General features: G+C 35.5%; 1 protein-coding gene across 2 annotated transcripts in view; it reads right to left on the reverse strand.

The window, feature by feature from the left end:
• Nucleotides 1-25,672, reverse strand: part of SLC41A2 (solute carrier family 41 member 2) — a 113,643-nt gene that overhangs the window by 43,533 nt on the left and 44,438 nt on the right. For both annotated transcript variants that reach the window (XM_032416245.1, XM_032416244.1), the window contains exons 3-6: nt 23,923-24,030; nt 12,618-12,689; nt 9,219-9,363; nt 5,368-5,514 (exon numbers count right to left, since the gene is read on the reverse strand). In XM_032416245.1, coding sequence (XP_032272136.1) covers nt 5,368-5,514; nt 9,219-9,363; nt 12,618-12,689; nt 23,923-24,030 — 472 coding nt within the window. The remainder of the gene's footprint in view (nt 1-5,367; nt 5,515-9,218; nt 9,364-12,617; nt 12,690-23,922; nt 24,031-25,672) is intronic.

Genomic DNA, 25,672 nt, shown 5'->3' on the forward strand with positions numbered 1-25,672 from the left:
CCACAAGGCTAGGTCAAGAATAATTGTGTAGTTGTAAGCTGAAAAATTCCCAGAGTTTACAGAGGACTGGAAGTCATTCAAGAGCCAATCCTGTAGAGAGGAGAGGCCTCTTCAAACATTGAGAACATTCATTAAAGACCTGAGAAGAGTCACATCTTAGTAGTAGGACCAGCCCTAGTGTAAAGTCTACTCAAGATTGGCTCCATAAAGCTTGAAACCAAGACTTGTAAGGCTCAAGCTAATCTACAATTAACTGCCTACAAGAACAAAGTCAAACACGTTGTAAAGAAAAATAAAACAATTGAGCACTTACTGTTATTACATTCACAATGTCTAGCATCCAACCAAAAATTATTTTGAAGTGTTTGGAATAATATTTAGTCACATTTACAAACTTAGTTAAATACCCTAAGACATTCTATTGACCATAGACATTTCTCATGTCTCTCAAAAGTTTCCAAGTACTTAAGATAATTTTTATAAAGCTAATAAATTAAATGTACAAATATGGCAAGTCTTTAAGTTTTCATAAATATTCATATAATGCATACAATTTTGGAATATTTATATTTAAAAGTCACGAGAATAAGTCAATTACTTAATTACAAATTTAAGATAGAAGACTGACATGTTTCTCTGATGGGCTAAGTTACAAGTATATTTAAAAATATATGTTTTGCCTCTTTAGCATAAAACCATTAATACCATGAATTTGATCCTCAAATATTTTTATACTTAATTCTAAATATCCCCAGGAATAAAATCTGCCTACCCCTTCTTGAAAGAGTAACACCATTCCAAAACATTTTTGGTAATATCATTTTAGCTGATCAAGGTGTTACCAAATTTTTCTGGCACCTCACAAAATTCTTCAATCTTTATCCAGAATCTTATCTTTGATTGAACTTTGTATTTCCTCATCTTAAGATATTTAAAGATCTCTCACCTATGACTAAAAATGTTTGAACCAGCTAGAAACTCAGAAAAGTAAGGATGGAAGAGCTAAAGTGGTTCAAATTGCTGTGATTCCACTTAACTGCCAAACATAATAGCCACCTTTCTAATTCATGGCTTGTACCTTTTATTAGATTGTGGGTGGCGTTTTGCAACAACTTTACGTAATTTCATTAACAACATTCATTATTCTTACCCTAAATTCTTTTGAAATATGTAGCTGCTATGAGTGACACTCTTATATGTCAGCTGTTTGTGTGTGAGCAACAAAGCAAGGGCCGTGGTAAGTTATCAATTTTTTTTAAGTGCCCTCCCTTATAACTATCAGAATGTTCTCACTAAATTGACCTTCCAGGAATCACTCTAAACTAAGACGGTGAGTGCTGAAAATCTCTGAAGAAGACTGACATGCAAGATAGATTTAGATTCTACTCATATCACCACTCACATCCAGGCAGTGATATTCTAGAAGGCCCGGTAAATAACCAGCTGGCATCCCTGTTAGTTTCCACAGACTGAAGCAACCTGAGGCTGACCCTGACTCTGCTCTTATGGCTTCAACTAAGCCATCTTTTTAACCTCGAAGAATGAGAAATCAATCAACGTTCTGCTTCTCAGATCTTGCCTAAAAAGAGAAAAGCTGACAGTTTTTCAAATCAATAACATCATGTACATCCCAGAATTAGATAGCCATGTAGTTATAAATAATTGAAAAAGAGTTTTTAAAATCCTCTTAAAAGTATGCAAACAAGAAGAAAGAAAGGGCAGCAATCATTGTGTACAGGTATTTTGGTTCCTGGCCTAACTTCTTCCTTTTAATAGCTTTTTAAAAATTACTATTGTTTAAACATTACCATATGAATGAATGCCTTTATATCTTCTTGGCAAGTCATACCAAAGCATATCATAGTCCAGAGCTTAGATTACCTTCTAAACTAACTTTCAATTTTTGGTTCAATTTCAAGATCTTTCCTAGCCATATGCTGCCATTTTAACTTTTCTGTAGGGATACTAATCCCCTGATACTTTCTGCTAAGGCAAGATACTCTTCCAATATTTCCCTAATACTATGTCCTCACTGAAAGGGTCATTTTTTTGGTTACAATCTATTCTGTTATTGGACAAAGAATATAGCAACATCATTCAGAAAGATATCTATCTTCTATTTCCATGTGTGTACCACTTCCTGAATAGCTTCTACTCACATTAACTGGATAGCTTTCAAAAGAAATAAAGCATTTCACCAAGTGTTATTTATTTAATATCCATTTATGTATATGGCCCTATGGGATGCTGATAGATTTAAAAAAAAAAACATACAATTTTGTCCTCAGAAGCTTATACCCTCATAAAGGAAGGTACTACATTTACACAAAAAGCTATAATGACCAGTAAAATGTAAAGAACGTTACAAGAGATGTATCAGTGAAGGACTACAGGAATTCAGAGGAGGAAAAGATCAATTAACATTAGAGAAACCTGTGAATTTAGCATTGAAAATGAGGCCTCTGACTGGCCTTAATGAAGGGGAAGGGAATGAGAGAAGAAAGAAAAGAGAAAAATCATGGCTGATGTATGAGAATCAGTAACTGGGTGAATCTGGCTGGAGCAGGGAGGGCATTGGAAGATACATTTCTGCCAACTCCCAGAGGTTTAACACAAGGCTAAAACTTTAACTTTGTTAACTGAGCAACAAAGACTTAAATGACTATACAAAATAAAGTCAATAGGAATAAACAAAGCTCTGGGCTTATTTTGTCCTTTTTGTGGAGAACTGGCCAGGTGAAAAGAGGAAAAATCCTGTATTTACTTCAGATATCAGAAATCAGCAAATTTTATCAGGGCGGAAAGAAAAGTAACACATTGAATAGATGTAGAATGAGCTTCAGTACATGCATCGAAACTAACAAGACAAGAGGGGAGCTGTTCCAAGTCATTCTAAGTATCCAAAATTCTATGTGGGGACTTAAGACTTTTCTCAATGTCCAGTTCTTTGGGAGCCATGTAATACACAGCCTCTATTTGTAACAAAAGCCTATAGCTGCCATGAAATCCTCTTATCTCTAAAGACTGCTAAGTGTTTCCAACATAGTTCAGGAATTAAACTTTGTTTCCAAGAACTAGGCAGCACAGCAGGATGAATAGGGTCTCAGAATTTAAACGTGAGTATTCCTAACCCTTATATTCAGAATACCACTAACACTGTGCTGATCTTATGAGGCCCCCTAGTGCTCATAATGTAGACACATTATAATCCAACACTGACCCCAGAAAAACCCTTCATGGTTAAATCAACCATAATTTAAAAAAAAAAAAAAAAAAAATTTTAAAAAAATCAGCACACATTATTTTCCCCAAAAGTTTATTTATCTTCTGAAATCTCATAATACTGAGTCTGTATCATTATAACAATTGTCATACTTATTAGGATAACATTCTTCAATGGCATTCTCTTTCTTTCTTCCTACTCAGACTTCAACTGAGGAGACACCCTGGTATTCAACCAGCAGCTGAGGAATGTGTTACAAATGACTTCATGGTAATTTGAGCACCCAAGTCTGCAAATAATATACCTTTTTTGTTTATGTATATAAGGCAACCCATCCCAGAAACACTGCCAACCTTCCAGTCCCATCCCCACCCACCCTCAATGTTCCTGGCAAGACCCATAGAATAATAATAGGTAGAAACCCTTCACCCACTTCTGCTTTCCCCATCCTTTCTCCTCCCCACTCCTCCTCACAGGGGAGAGACTTGTCTAACTGGTAAGACTAAGGAAAGGGGCACTAACTTGTCTTTTGGGATCCAGCCTATTGATGACAGTCTCCCTTTCCCAACACAGTAGGCAGCCCATTTCTGTGGGGAGCTGCCTGCCTATGAGTGGGTAAATGAGTAAAATAATACAGTAGGAGAAGAATATTAAGTCACATTCTCTAATACTAGCCATATTTTAATCTCTGACATCAGCATAAATTTCTAACTTGTATAAAATAGAGGGAAAAAGTATGACTAATTATCACCCCAACAATAAATTGAAGAAGATTATCCCTTTACTAATATAACTCATTTTCTGTCCTTTATTTGACTGGAAGAGAAAAGAATCAAACATTACCCTGAATATACTTGTACATACAACATTCCTTGTATATTTCACAACAACAATGAAAACCCAAGAGCTATATGAACAAGATCTTATTACACTTAGGCTATTGATCATTTATCGTCTTCTACCTTGCTGAGGAAATGAGAAGAATTTTCCTTGAACATCAAGTTTTATTGACTATTATTTTTATGCCACTCATTAAATATTTTAAGGTAATTTTATATACTATATGAAGCTTCCCTTAATAAATGACTGATTGCCTTTGTTAGGTTAAAGCCCTTTTTTTAGTTCAAAAACATATATCTGAGACTTACTTCTTCAAACCAAATGTACTTTAGGCTTATTTTAAAGTATACCATAAATCTGTATAGAACCCACAGAATATATGAGGATATATGAATAAATGTTTGCTTCTGGCTTGGCTTATAAACTATCTTTTTTTCCTTGTAGTATTCTGTGGGTTTCTGTTTTCTTTCTTTCTTTCTTTTTTTATTTGGCATCTAAAAAAATAAAACCATAGCCAACTTCTAGCACTAAACCAATGCTCATAAATCATATTCATTTACATTGATAATAACTTGTATTAAAACAATTCATTAGATTCTATATATAATCTATCACAATTATCAGGAATTATATCTATATAATTATTATATAATATTATTGACATCATAATTACAATCTGTCACTATTATCAGGAATTATATAATTAATATATAATATTATAATTACATATATAATATATGTATGTATACATGAATATATGATGTCTCCAACTTTACACAACATTCAGGCTAATTTTCATGGTAACTTTTTTGTTGCTGTTAATTGCCATGTTGGTTTCTGACAGGCGGACAATCACTAAATTTCAAGCACTGCTATAACCTTATGTTCTGGGACAGTAGTACAATGCATATATCAGAACACTGTGGGTTGACTCCTCACTGCCTACACACTTAGCAAAAGGGCAGAATTCATAGGATATTAGACCTGTGTTCAACCTTCCCAGCAGCAGTGGGTAACATACATAACCTCTATGAGACTCAGTTTTCTCATCTGAAATTAGAGCTGATAATCCTTATCTTATACCGTTTTAAACTCCATAAGAAGAAAAAAAAAATGTGAGAAAAAAATATAGGAGAACCACAACATATAGTAGGTAAACAACAAATGGCAGTTACTGTTCTAATCAGTCTCAACCACAGTTGTACTATAGAGGAAGGCCACCAGGAATTCATGGCATTGTTGCAACAATATTTATTTAAAGAGACTCTGAATAGCACATTATATTTCATTTCAAGTTAACTTACCAAGACAGGAGTACAAACCCTGACTTATCCAGGCTAATATGGCAAGAGTTATGAGGTCGCCGAAACTAGCGGCAATGGGGGTAGCAACGTTATCAGGGTTTATGCCAGTCTTCTTTGAACCAACAATAACCCCAACCATTATTATTCCTGGAAGAAAGAAAACTCATTACTTTTTATGCTATGATTTAGAGAAAATCAATCCCCTAAATACTTAAATATAAAGGCTAGACAAACAGCACGTCAGTTCCAGTTAGACTGCTTAGATAAGCTGACTAAAGCAAACAAAACATTTTACTCTAATGCTTTGGCAAAACGCCTTTCAACAAATTCCAAGTAGGGATCATAGAAGACTTGAGAAGTTCAGTGTTGCATTTAGAGACCTGAAAAGCTACTGTAAGATAAAATTAAAGCTAAAGTTTCAAATTTAATAACATGTACGTCTCAGATGTAATATATTTGTGTGTATCAAACCTGAAGATTTTATTTTAACTTTCAAAGTATGAAAATGTCAAAGAAAGGTGAGTCATATTTATATGCACAGCAATTGGGAAGAAGACCAAAAAAACAGATTTGTCTACATGGTGGTAGCCAGAATGCTTGCTTCATTTTATTTAAAAGTGATGAAGCATTAAGAGGAGGGAAATAATTAAAATTTGAACACTGAAGGTCAAAACACAAAAAGCAGTCTCTAAAGGATATTCTTTTTTTTTTTTTTTTTAAGATTTATTTATTTATTTTGAGAGAGAGAGAGCACAAGAGGGAGGGGCAGAGGGAGAAAGGAGAAAGAATCTCAAGCAGACTTCCTGCTGAGCGCGGAGGCTGACGCGGGGCTCAGTCATACAACCCCGAGATCATGACCTGAGCTGAAACCCAGAGTTGGACACTTAACCAACTGTGTCACCAAGGTACCCCTAAGGATATCCTTTAAAGCCAAAGTTTCTATCTACGAACTTCCAACTAGAGAATAAAAGATGAAAATATGACTGTGTACTTGTACTCCTAAATATTTATTTTCTTGAATCATAGAAATGGTGAGGGAGGATGATAACATTTATATCCATACCCAGTGGTACACATTTTCTCATGCCAAAATTTAGAGGATGCAGTGCAGAGAATATTTAAGATTAGTGCACTTATGTGCTAACTATAAACCAGTATGGAAGCCTAAATGTGGCTATAGGAAAAAAATCAACAGAATCTTACTGCATTTTTAGACTGACAATGACTCAAAATGATTTTATTCTAGCATACTCATTTTATAGATAATAAAACTGAAGTCCTGGGACTAGGTTTTAAGTTCCTGCTTAAGGTCACAGAACTTGTAACTCTAGTTCCAGTGTTTTCTACCACCCCATAAAGCCAAAATTATTATTATTATTATTATTATTTTTAAAGATTTTATTTATTTATTTGAGAGAGAGAGAATGAGAGAGAACACATGAGAGGGGGGAGGGTCAGAGGGAGAAGCAGACTCCCTGCCGAGCAGGGAGCCCGATGCGGGACTCGATCCAGGGACTCCAGGATCATGACCTGAGCCGAAGGCAGTCGCTTAACCAACTGAGCCACCCAGGCGCCCAAGCCAAAATTATTAAAAGTAGAATTTTTGTCTTGCTTTGAATAATGTCTCACTTCTTATATTCTGGAGACATTTTCAATGTATAGACTCACCTTTCCCATAATATTGTTATAAAAAAAAAAAAAAGCAATAGCAGAAAAGTTTTTAAAATGCATTAAGTAATAATCAAGATGTAATCATATAGAATTCTTTTTTCAAAGTCAGCACATTTAAAGATTGATATGGAAAGTTCTCCTAGGACAGAATGCCATCTGTATCTTTTCAGCTGAAAACAAATATTTTGCCAGCATGGACCAGTGGAAAGAGCTGGGAGTCAGGAAACAGGCTGTAATTCTGCAAACAAGCTGATGAAATTGGACAAGTCACCTTACCTGGGTCAGTTTTCTCACCGACAAAAGGTGGTTAATAGTATCTGTTCTACATAAAGGTCAAGCTATCATAAAATTAGAATACACATTTTTCAAAGTAAGAAACCTTAAGGAAATGTATTTTAAAAGTCTGAATTCTTATGATTTTGAAAAACCTAGGCAATAAAATAGGTTTTACTGAAAACTTTTAAACAATTCTTTCTAAATGAAACAAGATTAGAAAGAAAACAGAAGTAAATGAACTTAAAGAAAAAGAAGCTAATGCTTTAGGGGTTTTTTTGTTTGTTTGTTTGTTTTTGTTTCTTACCAGAAATTAACTTCCCAGTAGCTTAACTTCACCTTGCTTTGGCCAGCGCTGAGTTCTGGTAATTCTAAATATGGACAAGAAACTACCCCCTAATATAATTTAAGTACTAAAACAAAATGGTTGAAAATATTTTGGAAGTGAAGTCTTAATTTTAATAAGATTCTCTAAATTCCCAGAACCTAACCAAAAAAGTTAGTTTCACACCTGTATAATCACCTGACGTGAGAATTTTCTATTTCTTACCCGGCTGATGATATAAGGGTAAAAAGATGGCAATTATAGAATAAAAAGAACCAAGTCTTTATGATTATGATTTCATAATAAGCTAGTTCTCCAGTGTTAAGTTCTTAATAAATAAGTACAAAGAATGATATCCCGACTGAAAAATTCTAATGTAGTTAATTTTTAAAATCTCCTGGCTCTTTAAAAGTCTATAGCCAGCAATATACTGTGTCGAGCATATGGTTATATTTGTATTGCCACAGAAATAGTGAAGAAATTTTTTTGAAATCTGAAACTTTAAAAAATTTTAACAGAGGGACTGCTTTTGAAATTCAGAATTCCTAGAATCCTTGTTACTCAAATGACAAGCCAGTAAATCCTCTGCATGATTTCCAGAAAGGAGTTTCTCAATTAATTTAATTTATAGAAACTAATGAATACCTAGATTATTTTCCTGATCTCACTGGGAACTCTACTAGAGTCCCTAAGGCCAGGAGACAACCTCAGAAAGCCTGTTCTATACTAAGGCTTATATATAACATATATAGGTGTATCTGAAATAAGACATTTTAAAAGAGTGTAAATAAATTTTCTCTTTCTCTTGCACTCTTGGTGGGAATGCAGGCTGGTGTGTGGCCACTCTGGAAAATAGTATGGAGTTTCCTCAAAAAGTTAAAAATAGAAATACCCTACAATCCAGCAATTGCACTGCTAGGTTATTGACCCAAAGAATGCAAATGTAGTGATCTGAAGGGGCACCTGCACCCCAATGTTTATAGCAGCATTATCTACAATAGCCAAACTATGGAAATAGACCAAGTGTTCATCAACTGATGAACAGACAAAGAAGATGTGGTATATATATATACAATGGAATATTACTAAGCCATAAAAAGAATGAAATCTTGCCATTTCCAACGACATGGATGGAGAGTATTATACTAAGAGAACTAAGTCAGAGAAAAGACAAATACCATATGACTTCACTCATATGGGGAATTTAAGAGACAAACAAATGAGCATAGGGAAAAAAGAGAGAGAGGCAAACCAAGAAACAGACTCTTAAGCGTAGAGAACAAACTAGTAGTTACCAGAATGGAGGTACATGGAGGGAAATGGGTGAAACAGGCGAAGGGGATTAAGAGGACACTTATCTTGATGAGCACTGAGTCATATATGGACATGTTGGATCACTGTATTGTACACCTGAAACTAATATTACATTGATGTCAACTAACTGGAATTTAAATAAAAACTTAAAAATTGTCCCTGTTGATCTTATAATGAACAAGTAGCATTTTTATAAAAAGAATCAACATGGAAAATTAATCATTTGAAAGTGAAAGACTGTAGGGGAGACATTTATAGGTTTACTTACCTTGCAGAAGAGATGCAATGAAAGCCGTTGCCACACTGCTAGAGCACAGAAGTACGGAATGGTCAAGATAGTACTTCCCCTCTGGAATCCAGCCCAGTATAACTGCTGCCACAGCCGCTAGAAAACCAACCACTGTCGCCTGAACCTAAAAGTTGTTTCAGAAAATCCAACTGAATTATTCATTTCAAAAACAGTTTTTACTTGATTATGTAAATATGCATACCAAAAGTCAGAAGAAAGTATTGCATATGGTCATTGAGCTACATCATTACCTTTTGAAGAAACCACTCTAATCTAGTTTTAATATTCCCTAAGGCGGTGAGTTCTCAAACTGCCATAATCTGGTGCCAGTGGTTATGGAATGGGGTCCAGGAATCTGTTTTTATCAAGCACCCCGAGTGACTTTGACGGTGTAATCCGCAGATCATCTAAGAGGATACCAACCTTAAGACTGAAAGGTACCCAACCCTTATAACTGAAGTTTGACTCCAGAGGGAGTGCTGGTAAGAGACTGATTTTATGGTCTAATGATGAGTTTACCTCCTGGCTACATCACCCAATCTTGTGGCAAGTTATTTAAATTCGTTCATTCAACAAGTATTTATTGAGAATCTAGGGGCGCCTGGGTGGCTCAGTCAGTTAAGCGTCTGCCTTTGGCTCAGGTCGTGATCCCAAGGTCCTGGGATCAAGTCCCGCATCAGGCTCCTTGCTCGGCGGGGAGCCTGCTTCTCCCTCTGCCTGCCGCTCCCCCTGTTTGTGCTCCCTCTCTATCAAATAAATAAAAATAAAATCTTTAGAATCTATACAAGGCGCTTGGTCTCGGTCCCCACAGTGGTCAAAATAGATTTATCCCCTGTTCTCCCCCAGCTCTTGGTGGGTGGGTGGGACAGACATTAAAAAGTAACCTCACGAATAACCACAATCATGATTTGTAAAGTGACAACAGTAATACCGAATTTGAAAATTGAGATTTAAATGAGTTACATAAATATAAAAATGCTTCCCACAGTGCTGGCACAAAGCAACCCAGCAACTAAAGAAAGTAACACTGGGAACTCTTAGAATCCTATTAAGTAGAATGTGAGAACTAAAGAAGCCCTAAGGGAATCTAATTCACAGATTCCTAATTGTGCTTGTGTCCTGGACTCCTTTGACAGTCTGGCAAAAAATATGTAAAGATTCTTTTCTTTATGAAAACACAGATGCACTCAAGATTTGAGAAGAATTTCTAGGTGCTCACAGACTCTCTGGAGCCAATCCATGTGGTAGAATCCAGAGGCATCTCTGGCTCCCATCCTGACCAACATCTGCAGGGAGGGAGGATGACAAGGGAAGGGTGCAGACGAAGAGTGGAAGGAAAAATTAAAAGCTGGGCTGGAAGGTCTTAGAATGATGTGATGAATAATTTACACCACCACTTGTATTATTTGGTTAAGAGTTTAGAATATTTAAAGAAGAAAATGGAATATATTTTCAAATTTTAATTTATATATTAATTTATAGTAACCTACTTGTTGTTAAATATTTTATTACCCCTGAGTAGGTTCCTACAATTTCAAGCTGGAAAGGAACATTGACATCTCTAATGCAATACTGTGATTTAATAGAAGGGGGCGAAGAAGCCCAGAAAAGTTAAGTAAATTAACAAAGTTTATACAGCTGGTTAATGTCAGAGCTGACATAAAATCCCAGACTTTCTTATTTCTAACCCCGTGATCTTAGAAGCAGCTGCACAGATATTTTTTTAAAGCCCATATTCCAAAAATTCTTTTATTTCTATGTCTTTGAAATGCAATATATGAAATTACTTTTCTGCAACCATGTTTCTCAATATGATGTCCTAATTGAGCTAACATTAAAATTAGTGAGTGTTCCTTAAGCCCACTTGCTACAGAGTTCCTAGGGGGCTACAGTCCTGTGTCTTGCGCCTAGTAGGAAGTAGTTAGGGACAAAGAGACATTCACCTGAGCTCAGAAGGAGCTGTAGATAATCTATATATGATCCATGATTTAGTGTATATGTAACTGACAATCTAACGTGCTCATTTATATGAACACTAGTAACATTAACATATTAAGAAAAACTCAGTTTAAATAAACGTATGACTATAATATATAAAAGTTCAAAGAAGATTTACTTTAAAAAATTAAAGTAGAGAAATAGAACCTAAGCAATGAAGTGCTACTATTTATTTGCATAGATATTAACTCAAATACTCAAATTCTAGCTCTATAACACACGATAAAAAATTTATATATTTTTCTATATTTTATTATATATTTTTCATATTTGGAAGAAACTGATCAATTTCTAGAGAAAGAAAACTTTTTAGAGGTCATGAGTATCCATTTATTCTATCACTCCTTCATGGTACTAAATTATTGTTTTGGGTCCCCTGAAATAATAAACTGGTAAACTTAATAGCACTAAAATTTATTCCACTCTTACAGGTAAAACCCAAGATGTATAAACCCAAGATCTGTAAACAAATATGTGCATCACTCACCTGCTTTACTTTTATTTAATTTTATTTTATTATGTTATGTTAGTCACCATACATCATTAGTTTTTGATGTAGTGATCCATGATTCATTGTTTTCGTATAACACCCAGTGCTCCATGCAGTACATGCCCCCATCACCGAGCTAACCCATGCCCGCACCCTCCTCCCCTCTAAAACTCTTAGTTTGTTTCTTGGAGTCCATAGTCTCTCATGGTTCGTCTCCCCCTCCAATCTCCCCCCTTCATTTTTCCCTTCCTTCTCCTAATGTCCTCCATGCTATTCCTTATGTTCCACAAATAAGTGAAACCATATGATAACTGAATTTCTCTGCTTGACTTAGTTCACTTAGCATTATCTCCTCCAGTCCCATCCATGTTGATGTAAAAGTTGGGTATTCATCCTTTCTGATGGCTGAGTAATATTCCATTGTATATATGGACCACATCTTCTTTATCCATTCATCTGCTGAAGGGCATCTTGGCTCTTTCCACAGTCTGGCCATTGTGGACATTGCTGCTATGAACATTGGGGTGCATATGGCCCTTCTTTTCACTACATCTGTGTCTTTGGGGTAAATACCCAGGAGTGCAATTGCTGGGTCATAGGGTAGCTCTATTTTTAATTTTTTGAGGAACCTCCACACTGTTTTCCAAAATGGCTGTACCAACTTGCATTCCCACCAACAGTGTAAGAGGGTTCCCCTTTCTCCACAACCTCTCCAATATTTGTTGTTTCTTGCCTTGTCAATTTTTGCCATTCTAACTGGCATAAGGTGATATCTCAGTGTGTTTTTGATTTGAATTTCCCTGATAGCTAATGATGATGAACATTTTTTCATGTGTCTGTTAGCCATTTGTGTGTCTTCTTTTGAGAAGTGTCTGTTCATGTGCACTCACCTGCTTTAAAGCCAAGTTGCCAATTATGAGGTTCCACTTTTCAATGGGTGAATCCATCTTCCCAATATTTACCTGTTAAAATAGATACTTTCATCATCTATTACTGACTAATCTATATGCTTTAACTCTGTTTAAACAAGCAGATGAAGTCTTAAAGCCAAAGATAATTCTTTAGTAAATCTAATGAATTCACATTGTACTTTAAATATAATCCTGAATTCACTACCAGTCTTGTATCTCACATTTATCTTGCCCAAGATGTTTAGAAAAATATATATTTTAATTTAATTACTAGCTCACAAGAACTAGTGGACAAATTAGTACACTGTTTCCAATTAACATCATCAAATGTTATCCTAACATGCCAAATTTTGTGTACTGAGGCCCAATATAAAAAATTACATAATTTTGAGCAGCTAGCATTCTATTCCATATTATGAAACTAATGTAATTTGAAGAATTAGTGACCAGAAAACCCAGGATTAAACAAATCATTTATATGTACATAATTTATATTTGAGTCAAGACTAAAACTGTTAGCAATAAAAAATTCATTCAGTTCACATAAAGTTTGATCATGTATCTCACTATTAAAATTTATATATCTTTCTGCTAAATGGAAGAATACTCTCTGAAAAATTATTATTCAATTGCTCTATAAGGAAAATCCTTACTTTTCCACCATTTAGGATTCAAAACATGTATATCCAAATCTGTCATTTTTCTAATGCAATCATTTGGAAAGCAGTGAACGATCTTTATTAATAAAAAACATACTGAGCTGGGTTTCAATTATTCATCATCTGCTTGGTCATGGAAGATAGGTGAATGGGTAAAGTGGGAGATACATAAGGGTTGTTATTTGTGGGTAGTTTATGGACAGACTAGAGTTTAGCTCACTGGCTTCAGGCCAGCAGATTAAGTGCTACGTCAACATTTCTACTATCAGTTTGGAAAACAGAATTCTCAAACCTCCCTCTGGGCTCTAGTCTCAAAGTACCCAGCAATGCAAATATTAAGATTTCTCAGTTTCTCAGTATAATTATTCATGCTGGTTTTATTTGCAGATTTCTTCCCTAAGCCTAGAAATCTACATTTTTCATGAAATTTGTGTTTGTAGCTCTAACAACCTTGGTCTTTGCTTCAGTGAGTAATAAGGTAGAAGCAATGTTTAAAGAGTGCATCTACTTCAGGTTTAGTGTTCAAGAAATAGGCATGACAGAAATTAGTGTTATCTTTAATAACTTTTAGAAAGAGGTCTATAGCTATAGGAAGCAATCTGACATGATTCCATGAAAAAGTAAAAGATGTCAAGACTCCAGACTTGCTTGATGATCAGTAGAGGTGGATCACACATATACTAAGGTCTAGAAGAAGGTCAAGAAAGGTGAGTCACAGAATGAATGGATGCTATGTGTTAGGTATGCTATGGTGCCAGATTCACTTGGTACCATCGCCACCAGTCCCTTCTAAATCCTGGAACTACCTTCTTCAAAATTCTCCTCCTTAGAGCTGCAGGTTACAGTCTGCCAGTGACAGGAACTTGCCTAAGATTTGGAAGGCAGAAGCGAAGGAGAGGCCATTATTTCTGTAAGGTCTTGGTAGTCAGACATAGTAGGCATCCAGAGGTCTACACTGCAATGCACCCATGGCTCTCTTCCCCTGCTCCAGTGCTTCAGGCTATTTCTCCGACCCCCCCATCACAGATCGTTACTTCTCCCACATTTGTGTAAGCCCAAATTGTTCTATTAAATTCCTTATTGCCACAATATATACCATGGCAGTTCTAGTGACCAAACCCATACTGATAGAACAATGTCACACTATTCAATGAATCTGTTTAATAATTGATGATGATCACAATTTCTAAGTCCCTTCCAGATCTCTAAGTCTCTGAATCTAGAGTCCTTTTAGTCTAGCATGAATAATAAATAGCAAGTTAATGTATGATGTGAAATAAAACATATTTCATATTTATGAAATATAATTTATGGTGTGAAATCACAATGTATTATGTGAAATAAACACAAAGTGGAGTATATTCACAAATAATAATCACTTTTTTAAAATAAAGCAAAGATTTTAAGAGCAAGGATTTTAAAAAGAAGAGAAGTGTTGATCCAAATTTAACTACTTAGGGAAAATACTTATGGTATAGGTGGGGCATTGGGGGTGGAAGTGGGAATTTTGCAGGATACAGAAAACTGACCTTTGTTGCCTTCATATTGTAAAAACTGAACCAAAAATTGGGCTGACCTACTATATTGTCCAGTGGCCTAGGATTATGATGAACCATCTAAATTTTTCCAGAGTAGAGAAGAAGAAGAATGAGTGTTCTGCCTAAAGACCTTTGCTAAACCTACTTTTATTAGATTAACTGACCTGATGGTACTCAGTTAGGAAAAACTAAGAACTTGGAAGGTGACAAAGTATAGTGGGATATGACCTGATAAAGACTTCTACATAACCCAGATTAATTAATTTATTTTAAAGTACTAGAAAAATAGACCAATATTTTTGCAAAGACACTAGCAATTTTTTTTTTTAAAGATTTTATTTATTCATTTGAGACACAGAGATACAGACAGAAAGAGAGAGCATGAGCAGGGGGAGAGGCAGACAGAGAGGGAGAAGCAGGCTCCCCGCTGAGCCAGGAGCCCGATGTGGGGCTTGATCCCAGGACCCTGGGATCATGACCTGAGCCGAAGGCAGACACTTAACCATCTGAGCCACCCAGGCGCCCCACACACTAGCTAGTTTTAAAGGAAAGAGTAGAGCTGAGGTGGTCAGAGCCTGAAGATGTGTTGTTTTGGCCAATGCAGTGGTTTTAATTTTTTTAATCTAAATGTCTTAGGTTGAGTCTGTAGTCTCTACTTTTTATAATCTCTACACCCCTCTTCTTCATAGATGTATATGTTACTTATCTGACCCTGAAGTACCTGAGTTATGGATAGGCTTTAAGATATATTGGGACTAAAGATAGAAGTGGGTTGGAATGACCCTGAAATTACAGATTTATAAATACTATAATTGATTTTGGAAAAATACATTTAATATGTAAATAGTTGAAACAAGGCTACTGAAAGTCTCCATTGAAGTATTAGTCTTAAAATATATACATATAGGCACCTGGGTGGCTCAGTTGCTTAAGCGTCTGCCTTTGGCTCGGGTCATGATCCCAGGGTCCTGGGATAAGCCTGCATTGGGCTCCCTGCTCAGCAGGCAGTCTGCTTCTCCCTCTCCCTCTGCCCCTCCCCCTCTGCTTGTGCTCTCTCTCTAATAAATAAAATATTTAAAAATATATATATATTAAATATGTGCTCCCCCAAAAAAGGTATATAAAAAATAAACCTGAATGTTAACCATTGTTATTTCTAAATGACGGGCTTGTGGATAATTTTTATTTTCTTCTTTGTTCATTAGTGAATTTTTCAAATATTCATCGCTGAACATGTACTGCTATAATCCAAAATTTTATTTAAAAACACATAATTGGTAAATTTAAAAGTCTGGCAACTAGGAAAGGAAATAATCTCAGCTTTTTGTCTATGATTTCTTTCTTAAGATTCCCTATCTGGTCACTCATTAATACATACATTTGTTTAATTCTTTTAACATTTTTTCCTTTAGTTCTTTGAACATATTTACACTAGATGCTTTGAAAGATTCTGCTAAATCCAACATCTGGGCCTACTTTGAGTCACTTTCCATTGACTGAATATGAATCTCACTTTCCCAAATATGAATCACACTTTTGTGTTTCTTCCTACGTCTAATAATTTTTGGTTAAAAACTAGACAGTGTAATAATGTGTTACAATGATTCCGATAATGGGGACACCTGGGTGGCTCAGTCATTAAGCGTCTGCCTTCGGTTCAGGTCATGATCCCAGGGTCCTGGGATGGAGCCCCACATTGGGGTCCCTGCTCTGCGGGAAGCCTGTTTCTCCCTCTCCCACTCCCCCTGCTTGTGTTCCTGCTCTCGCTATCTCTCTCTCTCTGTCAAATAAATAATATTTTTTAAAAAAACAATGATTCTGATATGTTATGTTCTTCTAAGCATTACTGGATTTCCCTTCTAGTCCCTGAGTCTAGTTTGCCTAGACTCAAACTACAGACTCTTGTCTCTCTGACAGTGTAGAGCAGCTCATATCTTTGCTTTTAGCAAAGCTGGTTCTTTCAGCTACCAACTATTGCTTTTTAGCTTAGCCGTTAGGGATCATCCCTGCACCTATGTAGTTTAATGGTCAGCCAAAGATCTGAGCAGAACTTATACCCAGATTTTGGGGCTCATGCTTTCTACTGTTCTCTTACTGTTGGAATTTCTCCATAAATTTCTACCTGTTCTGTCAGCTCCAAGCTCTGTTATCTAATAATTCAAGACAATAAAACTTCCACTTTCTGCCACTATAACTATGTACAAGTCACAAAAGGCATTTGGTCAAAAAAAAGAGCAAAAAACTCACAAATCTTAGCCAGTGTATTTGTCTTTCAAGTATAGGCCCCTCTCATGTTTCTGTCTAGTTGTTTTTTTGTTTTGTTTTTTTGTTTTTTGGCTTTATTTTTTGTCAGACTCCCTGACCTCTGTCACCTCAAACTGGCAAGACTGGGTTTTCTGCCACATGAGATCCAAGGACTGGGGAAACTCCCGCAGGCAAAAAAGCTACAAACTGCAATTCTTACCCATTGTAGACATGGTCTTTTAAGGGTGAACTCAGTTTCTACCTGTTTTTGATCACTTTCTATTGCCTTCAGTTTGTCTAGGTTCTCTAATCGTTAATCTCTGGAAAGGTTCACTCGTTACTTCATTTTGCCATTAACTGGAATTAGAAACCTTATTATATATTTTTTACATGCTTGAAATATTTTTATAAAACGTAATATGGCAAAATACACACATACATACATGCATACACACACTCTAATGTCTTTCTGAATGTGCGGGGGTGATGCCTAAGCTCATAATCTTGATTGCAGTAGAGGTTTCACATGTACATGCTATGTATTGAAACTCATCAAATTGTGGACTTTGAATTTGTGTAGTCGATTTGTGTCAATTATACCTCAGTAAAGCTTCAAAGAAAGGGGGGGGGTTAGGAATCTAGATGACTGAAACAGTTTTAGATTAAACCTAAGTAGTTCCATTCCCCCAAAGCTATGGCTGTAGATTGGTATTTATAACTTAAGAACATACTCTATGAACTAAGAGGAATATGCAGTTTCATTTGTATCTAACACAGGTTTTACGACAAGAACTGGCAAAATTGATAATATGCCAAATTTAGGAAACAATACCGAGATTGTAACTATATCAAAATTATGCCATAGTTATTAATATCATTATTTGTGGTTTAATTTTTCTTTATTTTAGAAGTTTTACAATTTGAACTGGAAGTCTAACTTAAAATTATTAGGGAAAGGTTTTGCCCACTTTTTCACATCCCTCTACTGGAATGTAAGCTCAATAAGGCAGGAACATTTTCTGTTTTATTTATTGCTGATTCCCTAGCACACAATAGCACTTGGTATATTGTAAAGGGTTTGAAAATATTTTTTGAATTAATGAATTAAAAAGGTAGAATGTTACAAAATAATTTCAGAGAATCAAGAGTTCTCTGAGAAGACATCTAAGGCAACAGAAATCAGTTTTGCCTAAAGTGGAAAAGTGCTAATCAAACTGTGCTAGGCAATTTGCTCCTGGAAAATAGATTTATAGGCTTTAAAAATATGTTGTCTTTAGGACAGTGGATGCCATTTTTGACTCTTTTATATCTAGCATCCAGAAACAGAAAATTTTAGACCTCAGATAATAGAACTTAAACCCAACAATTTATAGACTCACTCTACTTGGATTATTTTCTAATTATATACTACTGTTATATATCCACAACAATTATCTACCATAATATATATCTACTGTTGAAAAGATTAAAATCAAGAAAAAAATGTTCAAGTTAATCATTATAATTTAGAGATAAATTTTGACTCAAGTAAGAGGGCAAGATAAAGTTGATTTGAATTCATCATTATTAAATCTTCCTTGTTAAAATAGGAAATCTTTTTATTGAAATATCTTTTTATCTTGGAACATTTAACCTTTACCTTTATAGAATAACAAGTTTCAAAGACAACTGTCCTTCCATGATTGAGTAGGCTATATCTGATATCTTATGTTTTAAGTTCTCTATCTATATACTTACCCAAAGCCTTCCTTATAATCCTATAAGCTCATTTACCCTGATTCTCCTGCAGACAATCATACAAATGAGAAAAGACTCTTTAATGGGGCAAAAAGATTAAAGTAATCATAGCCTGGCCTTCTATAGCTATAATAATTTTTACTCCTACTTTTACAAGTGAAAATAAATACTACATAGGAAAGTTGTAAAATTTTTAAAAGAATTATTTTTTGACCATAAATGAAAAGGCTAACTTTCAAATAGTACTTGTTTTAAGTTAAAAAAAAAAAAAATTATACTCATTGACCCTTTTCCCTGGAACCAGGGAGTACAGGTATGAATCCGCCACAGCAGTCCCAATTAAAGACAATAGACAACTAAATTAAGGTAGTGGCAGGTGGGGCATAAGAGGAAGGGGAGAGGGATTTCATAGGTTGAACTGACAGCCTAGACATTAACTGGATAGAAGGGAGGGGATGAGTGGTAAGAAATATAGAAAGCACAGGTAGAGTAAGAGAAAGTAATGAATTTAGTTTTGAATGTAGTGAGTGGTACAGACAATTGAAAATTCAGCTCTGGAGGTCAGGAAGGAGGCTGGAAATACAGATCCAAGAGTTAGCAATCAGCAATGTGCAAGGAATGTTGGACTACGTGAAATTATTAACAGAGAACATGAAAACAAGGTACTAATACTTCAGGAGAACCTCAGATCAAGATAAGCAAAGAAAAAGAAACCAAAAGAGTAGACTAAGAGGAAGTCATGAATGAGGTGGAAGGAATTTAGCATGGGGTCTCAATGTCAAGGGTAATAAAAAATTTCAAGTAGAGAACAGTCAGTGAAGAGTCCATTGAAGGTGAGGCTCTGGGGATTTTGCTTTAAGTCTTTAACCTAGGGGGTGCCTGGGTGGCTCAGTCGGTAGTTAAGCATCAGACTTTTTGATTTCCGCTCAGGTCATGATCTTAGGATCTCAGGATTGTGGGATCGAGCCCTAAGTCGGGCTCTGCACTCAGTGGAGAGTCTGCTTGAGATTCTCTCTCTCCCTTTCCCTCTGGCCTTCCCCATCTCTCTCTTCCTCTCTTTCTCTCCCCTCCTCTAAAAAAAAAAAAGAGAAGTCTTTAACCTAGAGTTGCTTTAATAGTTGATAGACTATCAGAATTAGAATATAGCTGGCAACAATTCCCTAGCACTCTGTAAGAATGGTAGTACTCCACCTGGGAAACTTGAGATCAAGTTTTCTAAGCAATGAAAATATTATAAACTAGATGAATATAGAATGTTATCATAGCTTGGTGCCATGAGTTACTACTTTTCCATCTACTAATTTGTTTACTTTTTTTTTTTAATATTTTATTTTATTTATTAGAGAGAACAAGAGAGAGAGAGAGAGCACGAGAGGGGGGAGGGTCAGAGGGAGAAGCAGACTCCCCGCAGAGCAGGGAGCCTGATATGGGACTCGATCCCGGGACTCCAGGATCATGACCTGAGACGAAGGCAGTCGCCCAACCGACTGAGCCACCCAGGTACACCCTAATTTGTTTACTTTTACCCCTCTCAAATCCTGAGATTTTTCAAGTGACTACTCCCAGTATTTAATTTCAGCTAATCCATCAGCCAGTATTGTCATCTCTCTCTGAAAATTAGTTCTGGATTCCAACTATGTCTCACTATATCCACTGCTACCACCTTGACCCAAGCCAGCATCACCTCTAGCCTGTATTATTGCAACAGACTTTTAACTTGTCTCTCTGCTTTAGTCTTTGGCCCTCTATTATCTCTGTGTCAGCACAACAGTCAAAATAATCTGTTAAAAATATCTATCAGATCACAGCACTCTTCTGTTCAAAACCTTTCAATGGCTTTCCATTTCCCACAACAGGCAAAGTCCTTACAATGGCCCACAAGGTGATCTCATGCCCTGTTACATTCCCTTTCTCTCACTTGGTCCCAACCCCATTGGCCTCTATGTTGTTCATTTAACACAGTGGTTCTCAAGCTTTGCTGTGGTTACAATACAGATTGCTGAGCCACACCCCCAGAGTTTCTGACTCAGTAGCTTTGGGGTGGTGCTGAGAATTCGCATTTCTAACAAGTTGCTAACCATGCTTATCAGAGACCACACTTTGAGAATCATTGATCTAACATATCAACAGCAGTCCTGCCTCTGGCCTTTGACATTGACTGAGCTGTGCCTATCTTCAATAGCCTCAAAAAATAAAAGTAAACAAATTAATAGACAGAAAAGTAGTAACTCATGGCATCAAGCTATGATAACATAGTATATTCATCTAGTTTATGGTGTCTTCATTGCTTAGAGAACTAAGTAATTTCTTCAGTTTATGACTCAAATATCTTATAATCAGTGACAAAATTCTTGATCTATGGAAGACATGAACTCCACCTCTACCTTCCCAAAGAAAGGCCCAGCTAGTTCACTTTGCAGTGAGGACATTGGCTGATCAACTCCTCCCATGGGCTTTGCTTCTAATCAGCTTTGGAGTTCCCCTCTCTTAAATATGAACAAATAAAAGTAACCAGACATTTGATGGAAATATCTAACATAAAATATAAATGCCACAACAAATAAACGAAAGTTCAAATTAAAAGATTAAGATTAAATTCACCTTTATTCAGTGTTAATGGTAATATAAACAAATTAATTTGTAGCATATTCCCTTTTCAACCAGCTTCCCTACAGCAGAGCCTATTTCAAAATGGAGTGGCATGTTTCATTTCTTACTTGAATCTAAACAAATATTGGAAAATGCTCAAGAATGTTGCTTTTAGAAATATTTTCTTTGAGATAAGCTGGCCAAAATTTCAGTTTTCCGGGCAGAGTTATCAAGTTGCTTAAAAGCTTGTATGCTTAACTATATTTATCAGAACAAAGTTCATTTTCCAACAAAATGAAACTAAAGCTACCTTTTAACTCTCATTCCAATAACTTCCTTTTCCTTTAAATGTTGTCAGTTTTGTTTTTCAACACCTCTTCTTTATTCCCCTCCCTGGCCATAAACTCTTGGATCAAGTTTTACCTTGCTGACCCACCAGTTCTTTTTTTTTTTTTTTTTTGCTGCCCCACCAGTTCTTAAAGCATAATGCAAATGTAGATCACTGGGGGAAAAAGATGGTAAATGGAACACATGTATATAATTTCACTAACTCCGAAAACATTGGTAAAACTACATAAAAGGTTTTGTTTTGTTTTTTAAGACAAAAGCTAGAGGTAAAATGGACATATATTCTGGCAAAACACCAAGTGTGAAATCAATATTCAGTTGACACCAAACGTCAACATTATATAATGAACTTCTGAGATACTAGAATGTGAAATTTAATCAGATTTTTAAAAATTATATTACCATCTTAGTATTACGTTTTTTAGAAATCATTTCTAAGCACTGAGAGCTACTAGATCGATCCTATATGGTCACTATACTTCCTATATGTAATACTATATGGACGCCCACTTTAAAACGAAGTCATTAGAGAATCAAGATTGGCTTGGGCTAGTTTTGCCAATTTAGATACTCTAAGAATGATGGTGTTACCAAATTACTGGACTTTCTTTCCTCTCATAATAATTGATGAAAGATATTTCCTCTTTAATTCTTAGGTTTGAAGATTTGGTTGATGATGATAATGTAATTTCATTAAGTAATTCCATAAACTGAAGTTTTGTACATTGCTTGATGATGCTTTCTAAATATTTTCAGATAAGTCTAAGATTGCTGTCCTAACATATTTTTTAAAATATTTTTACATGTACTTAATGGCTTCACATGATCGCTTGAGAAAACTTTGTCTTTAAACCTTGGATCTAAAAGTTTAACAATGGAGCAATGTAACTGGCTTCCACGATGCCAAAAAGTAATTAATTTCCATCTGTATCCTATCACCAACACAGTTGTTTAGCTTCTTGATTACCTTTAGATATGCAAATTTTTTGCCCCAGGTTCATAGATGGGCTTATCTGCTGTAGCCTCTTTACGCAAACAAAAAAACCCCTAACTTCATATACTAAAGGTACTGCAATTAGTAATAACCTCTGACAGCCTAATTTTTGACTAACATTAAATGGGTAGATGGTTCACTGAAGTGAACTCCACTAACAACGTGATTTTAACCAACATAATTTGGTTGCACAATGGTGAACCCCCAACAAACGTTACAGTGAGAGAATAATGTCCTTTGGGCTTCTAAAAATAACTCAGAACCCTATAACTGGCAACATTTAAAACATTTAGCATATGTAGCTAAAGCCTTAAAAAGAATGCATTTTTTTCCTAAACAGTTTTAGTTACAATCCTAGAATATGCCCAAAAGAAATAAAAGAATGCAAAACTGCATGTATAAAAGTATTCATTATAACATTGTTTATAATAGCAAAACATTAGAAAGAGCCTATATATCCAATAATAGATGATGGACTAAATTGTAGGAGAGCTATATAAGGGAAAAGTACATAGCCAATAAAAATAATGACATAGGTTTATATTGATATAGAAAGATGATCATGGTATATCTTCAAATGGATATCACAGATTTTAAGAGAGAATATATGATCCCTGTTCTTTCTAAAAATATACAGTATATATCTATATTATGCCTAACTATGTATAAGTATAGTTATCCAAGTACAGACAGATATCCAAGTATAGAAGAATCTATACCAAAATATTAATATATGATTATGTCTAGGTGAAGAATTTGGAGTGGTTTTAAATTTTCTTCTTTGTAATTTTTTCCCTTGTCTTCAGTTTTTGCAATAAGGATGTATTACTCTTATAACCACAAAAGGCTTAAATACCAATCAACCAACCATTGAACCATACAGACTCTCAATATCTAACTTGGCCCATGTCTTAAGCACTGATGATAATTTCCAGAATGCCCCGGATGCAAAATAGGCAAGTATACCACTTCTCAGGATGAAGGAGGGCCTATAATTCACAAATTAGCCAACCTAGAGAACTTTCAGGGTATGTTACCAGGCATTACTACTTAGCATATCCCTGAGGTCCAGAAATTTGTCAGATAGAGGAAAAAAACTTGACTGATACAAGTTCTTCTTCCCAGAAAGAAAGAGTAAAGGTAATATACATACTTAGAGGTAGGAAAAAACTTACTGCAGTGGATAATCTGGATGCCAATGTCATTTCCAAGTTCCCTTTGAGACCAAGAAGTGCAGGAACTAAAATGAAAACTTCTGTTACCTTTTTGAACACCTCCCAGTGCTGTAAGGAAAAAAAAAAAAACAAAACAGAATTTTCTGATACTCTTTAAAAAATACTTTAGAAAAAAGACATTTCTAAAAATCTCAGCCTTTTTTCCCAATGTTGCATCTACATTTTGCAATAACAACACAGGTCATTTAATCAGTGAACATTCAGCTTAACTCTATTCTCCAGAGCTCTGAAGCCTTGAGTTGCTTTAGAAGATGGAGTTAAATTGGGAGTGATAGCTGATACACTCACTACATCCCCAAATACGTCTAGCTTGCTCCACAACTTTGATACCCTTAAATTTTACTTTATCCCTTAATGAGGACAGGAGTCAGTATAACTAGTAGTTAAGAGCACAGACTCAAGAACAAGACCATCTGGATTTGAATCTTGGTTCCAACACTAATTATAACAACCCCACAGGAAAAGTATAGTAATATTATTATTTAATTTCACAGATGAAGAAATTTAAGATTCAGAGAAGTTAAATGATTTTCCCAAGGCCAGAAGATGGACAGAGAATGGACCTCGGGAGTTCTGAGCCATCCCATGCTCTGGTTCCCATTTTAGGGTGTGAGGCAAGAGGCTGCAGTGCACAGGATCAATAAAAAAGCACTAAATGGGAAATTAGAAAATTTGTGATTCTAGGCATGGATCTGTCATAACCTAGCTGCGTAATCCTGGATGAGTCATCTGACTTTCGGATCTCCATTTCTTCATCCATGAAATGAAGATACTGTCTGCCCTGTCTAGCCCTTGGGAAACTACCATGATAATGAAAATAACATGTTAAAGTACTTAATAAAGTGAAAAAAACCCACACAAATCACTTAATAACACAATCTGCTACTTTACTAATGCTATTAAGAAGTGACTGTCCCAGTAACAGACTTTATGGACCAACATATTGATTTACGCCAAAAAATATCAAGAATGCAGCTTTGTCATTACTACCAAAACAGGTGAGAGAAGTAAAACTTAAATCCATCAGATAAATGAAAGAAAAATTCAATTCGTCCCCAAAGTTGCCTTAGAGGTTGTTTCAAATAGATATAGAACTAGGACCTAAAGAGGTTAGGAAATGTTTATCAGATCAGTCTTTGGTGGTAAAATCCTGATTCAAAGGATATGCAAAGGAATCCCTCCAGGGTTCAAGCCAATTAAGGATGAGCCTAAAAAAAGCACTGGGGGCCTAGCTGATCCCAGATTTCTTAACCTCCTAAAAAACTAAGAAATAATCTTTCCATGTTTTACGATGGGTTAAGAATTCTGCTATGCTAGTGGGATATGCCTCCTTCAGAGATGTGAGTGGTGGTGGTGATAATGATGATGATGAAAAAGATAATATTACTAACAAATATTAACAATATTCAACATCCACTGATTGCTTGGTATATGCCAGGCACTGTTTTCTTTCGGTTTACTCATCTAAGCTTCACAACAAACCTATGAGATAGGTATTATTTTTAACAATTCAGGAATTCAAGAATACATTTTACCTAGGTCATCATTTTAAGATACTAGCTATTTGACTTAATTTTAGAAACACGAGAATAATATGCAAATATCTCTATCAGTCTAGCTCCTACATGTCATCACACTTTGGATCTGTTTGGATGAACTCCTTTTGGTTACTCCCATCCTTTCCAAGTTC

Source organism: Phoca vitulina, unplaced genomic scaffold, assembly GCF_004348235.1.
Source record: "Phoca vitulina isolate PV1807 unplaced genomic scaffold, GSC_HSeal_1.0 scaffold19, whole genome shotgun sequence".
NCBI lineage: Eukaryota > Metazoa > Chordata > Mammalia > Carnivora > Phocidae > Phoca > Phoca vitulina.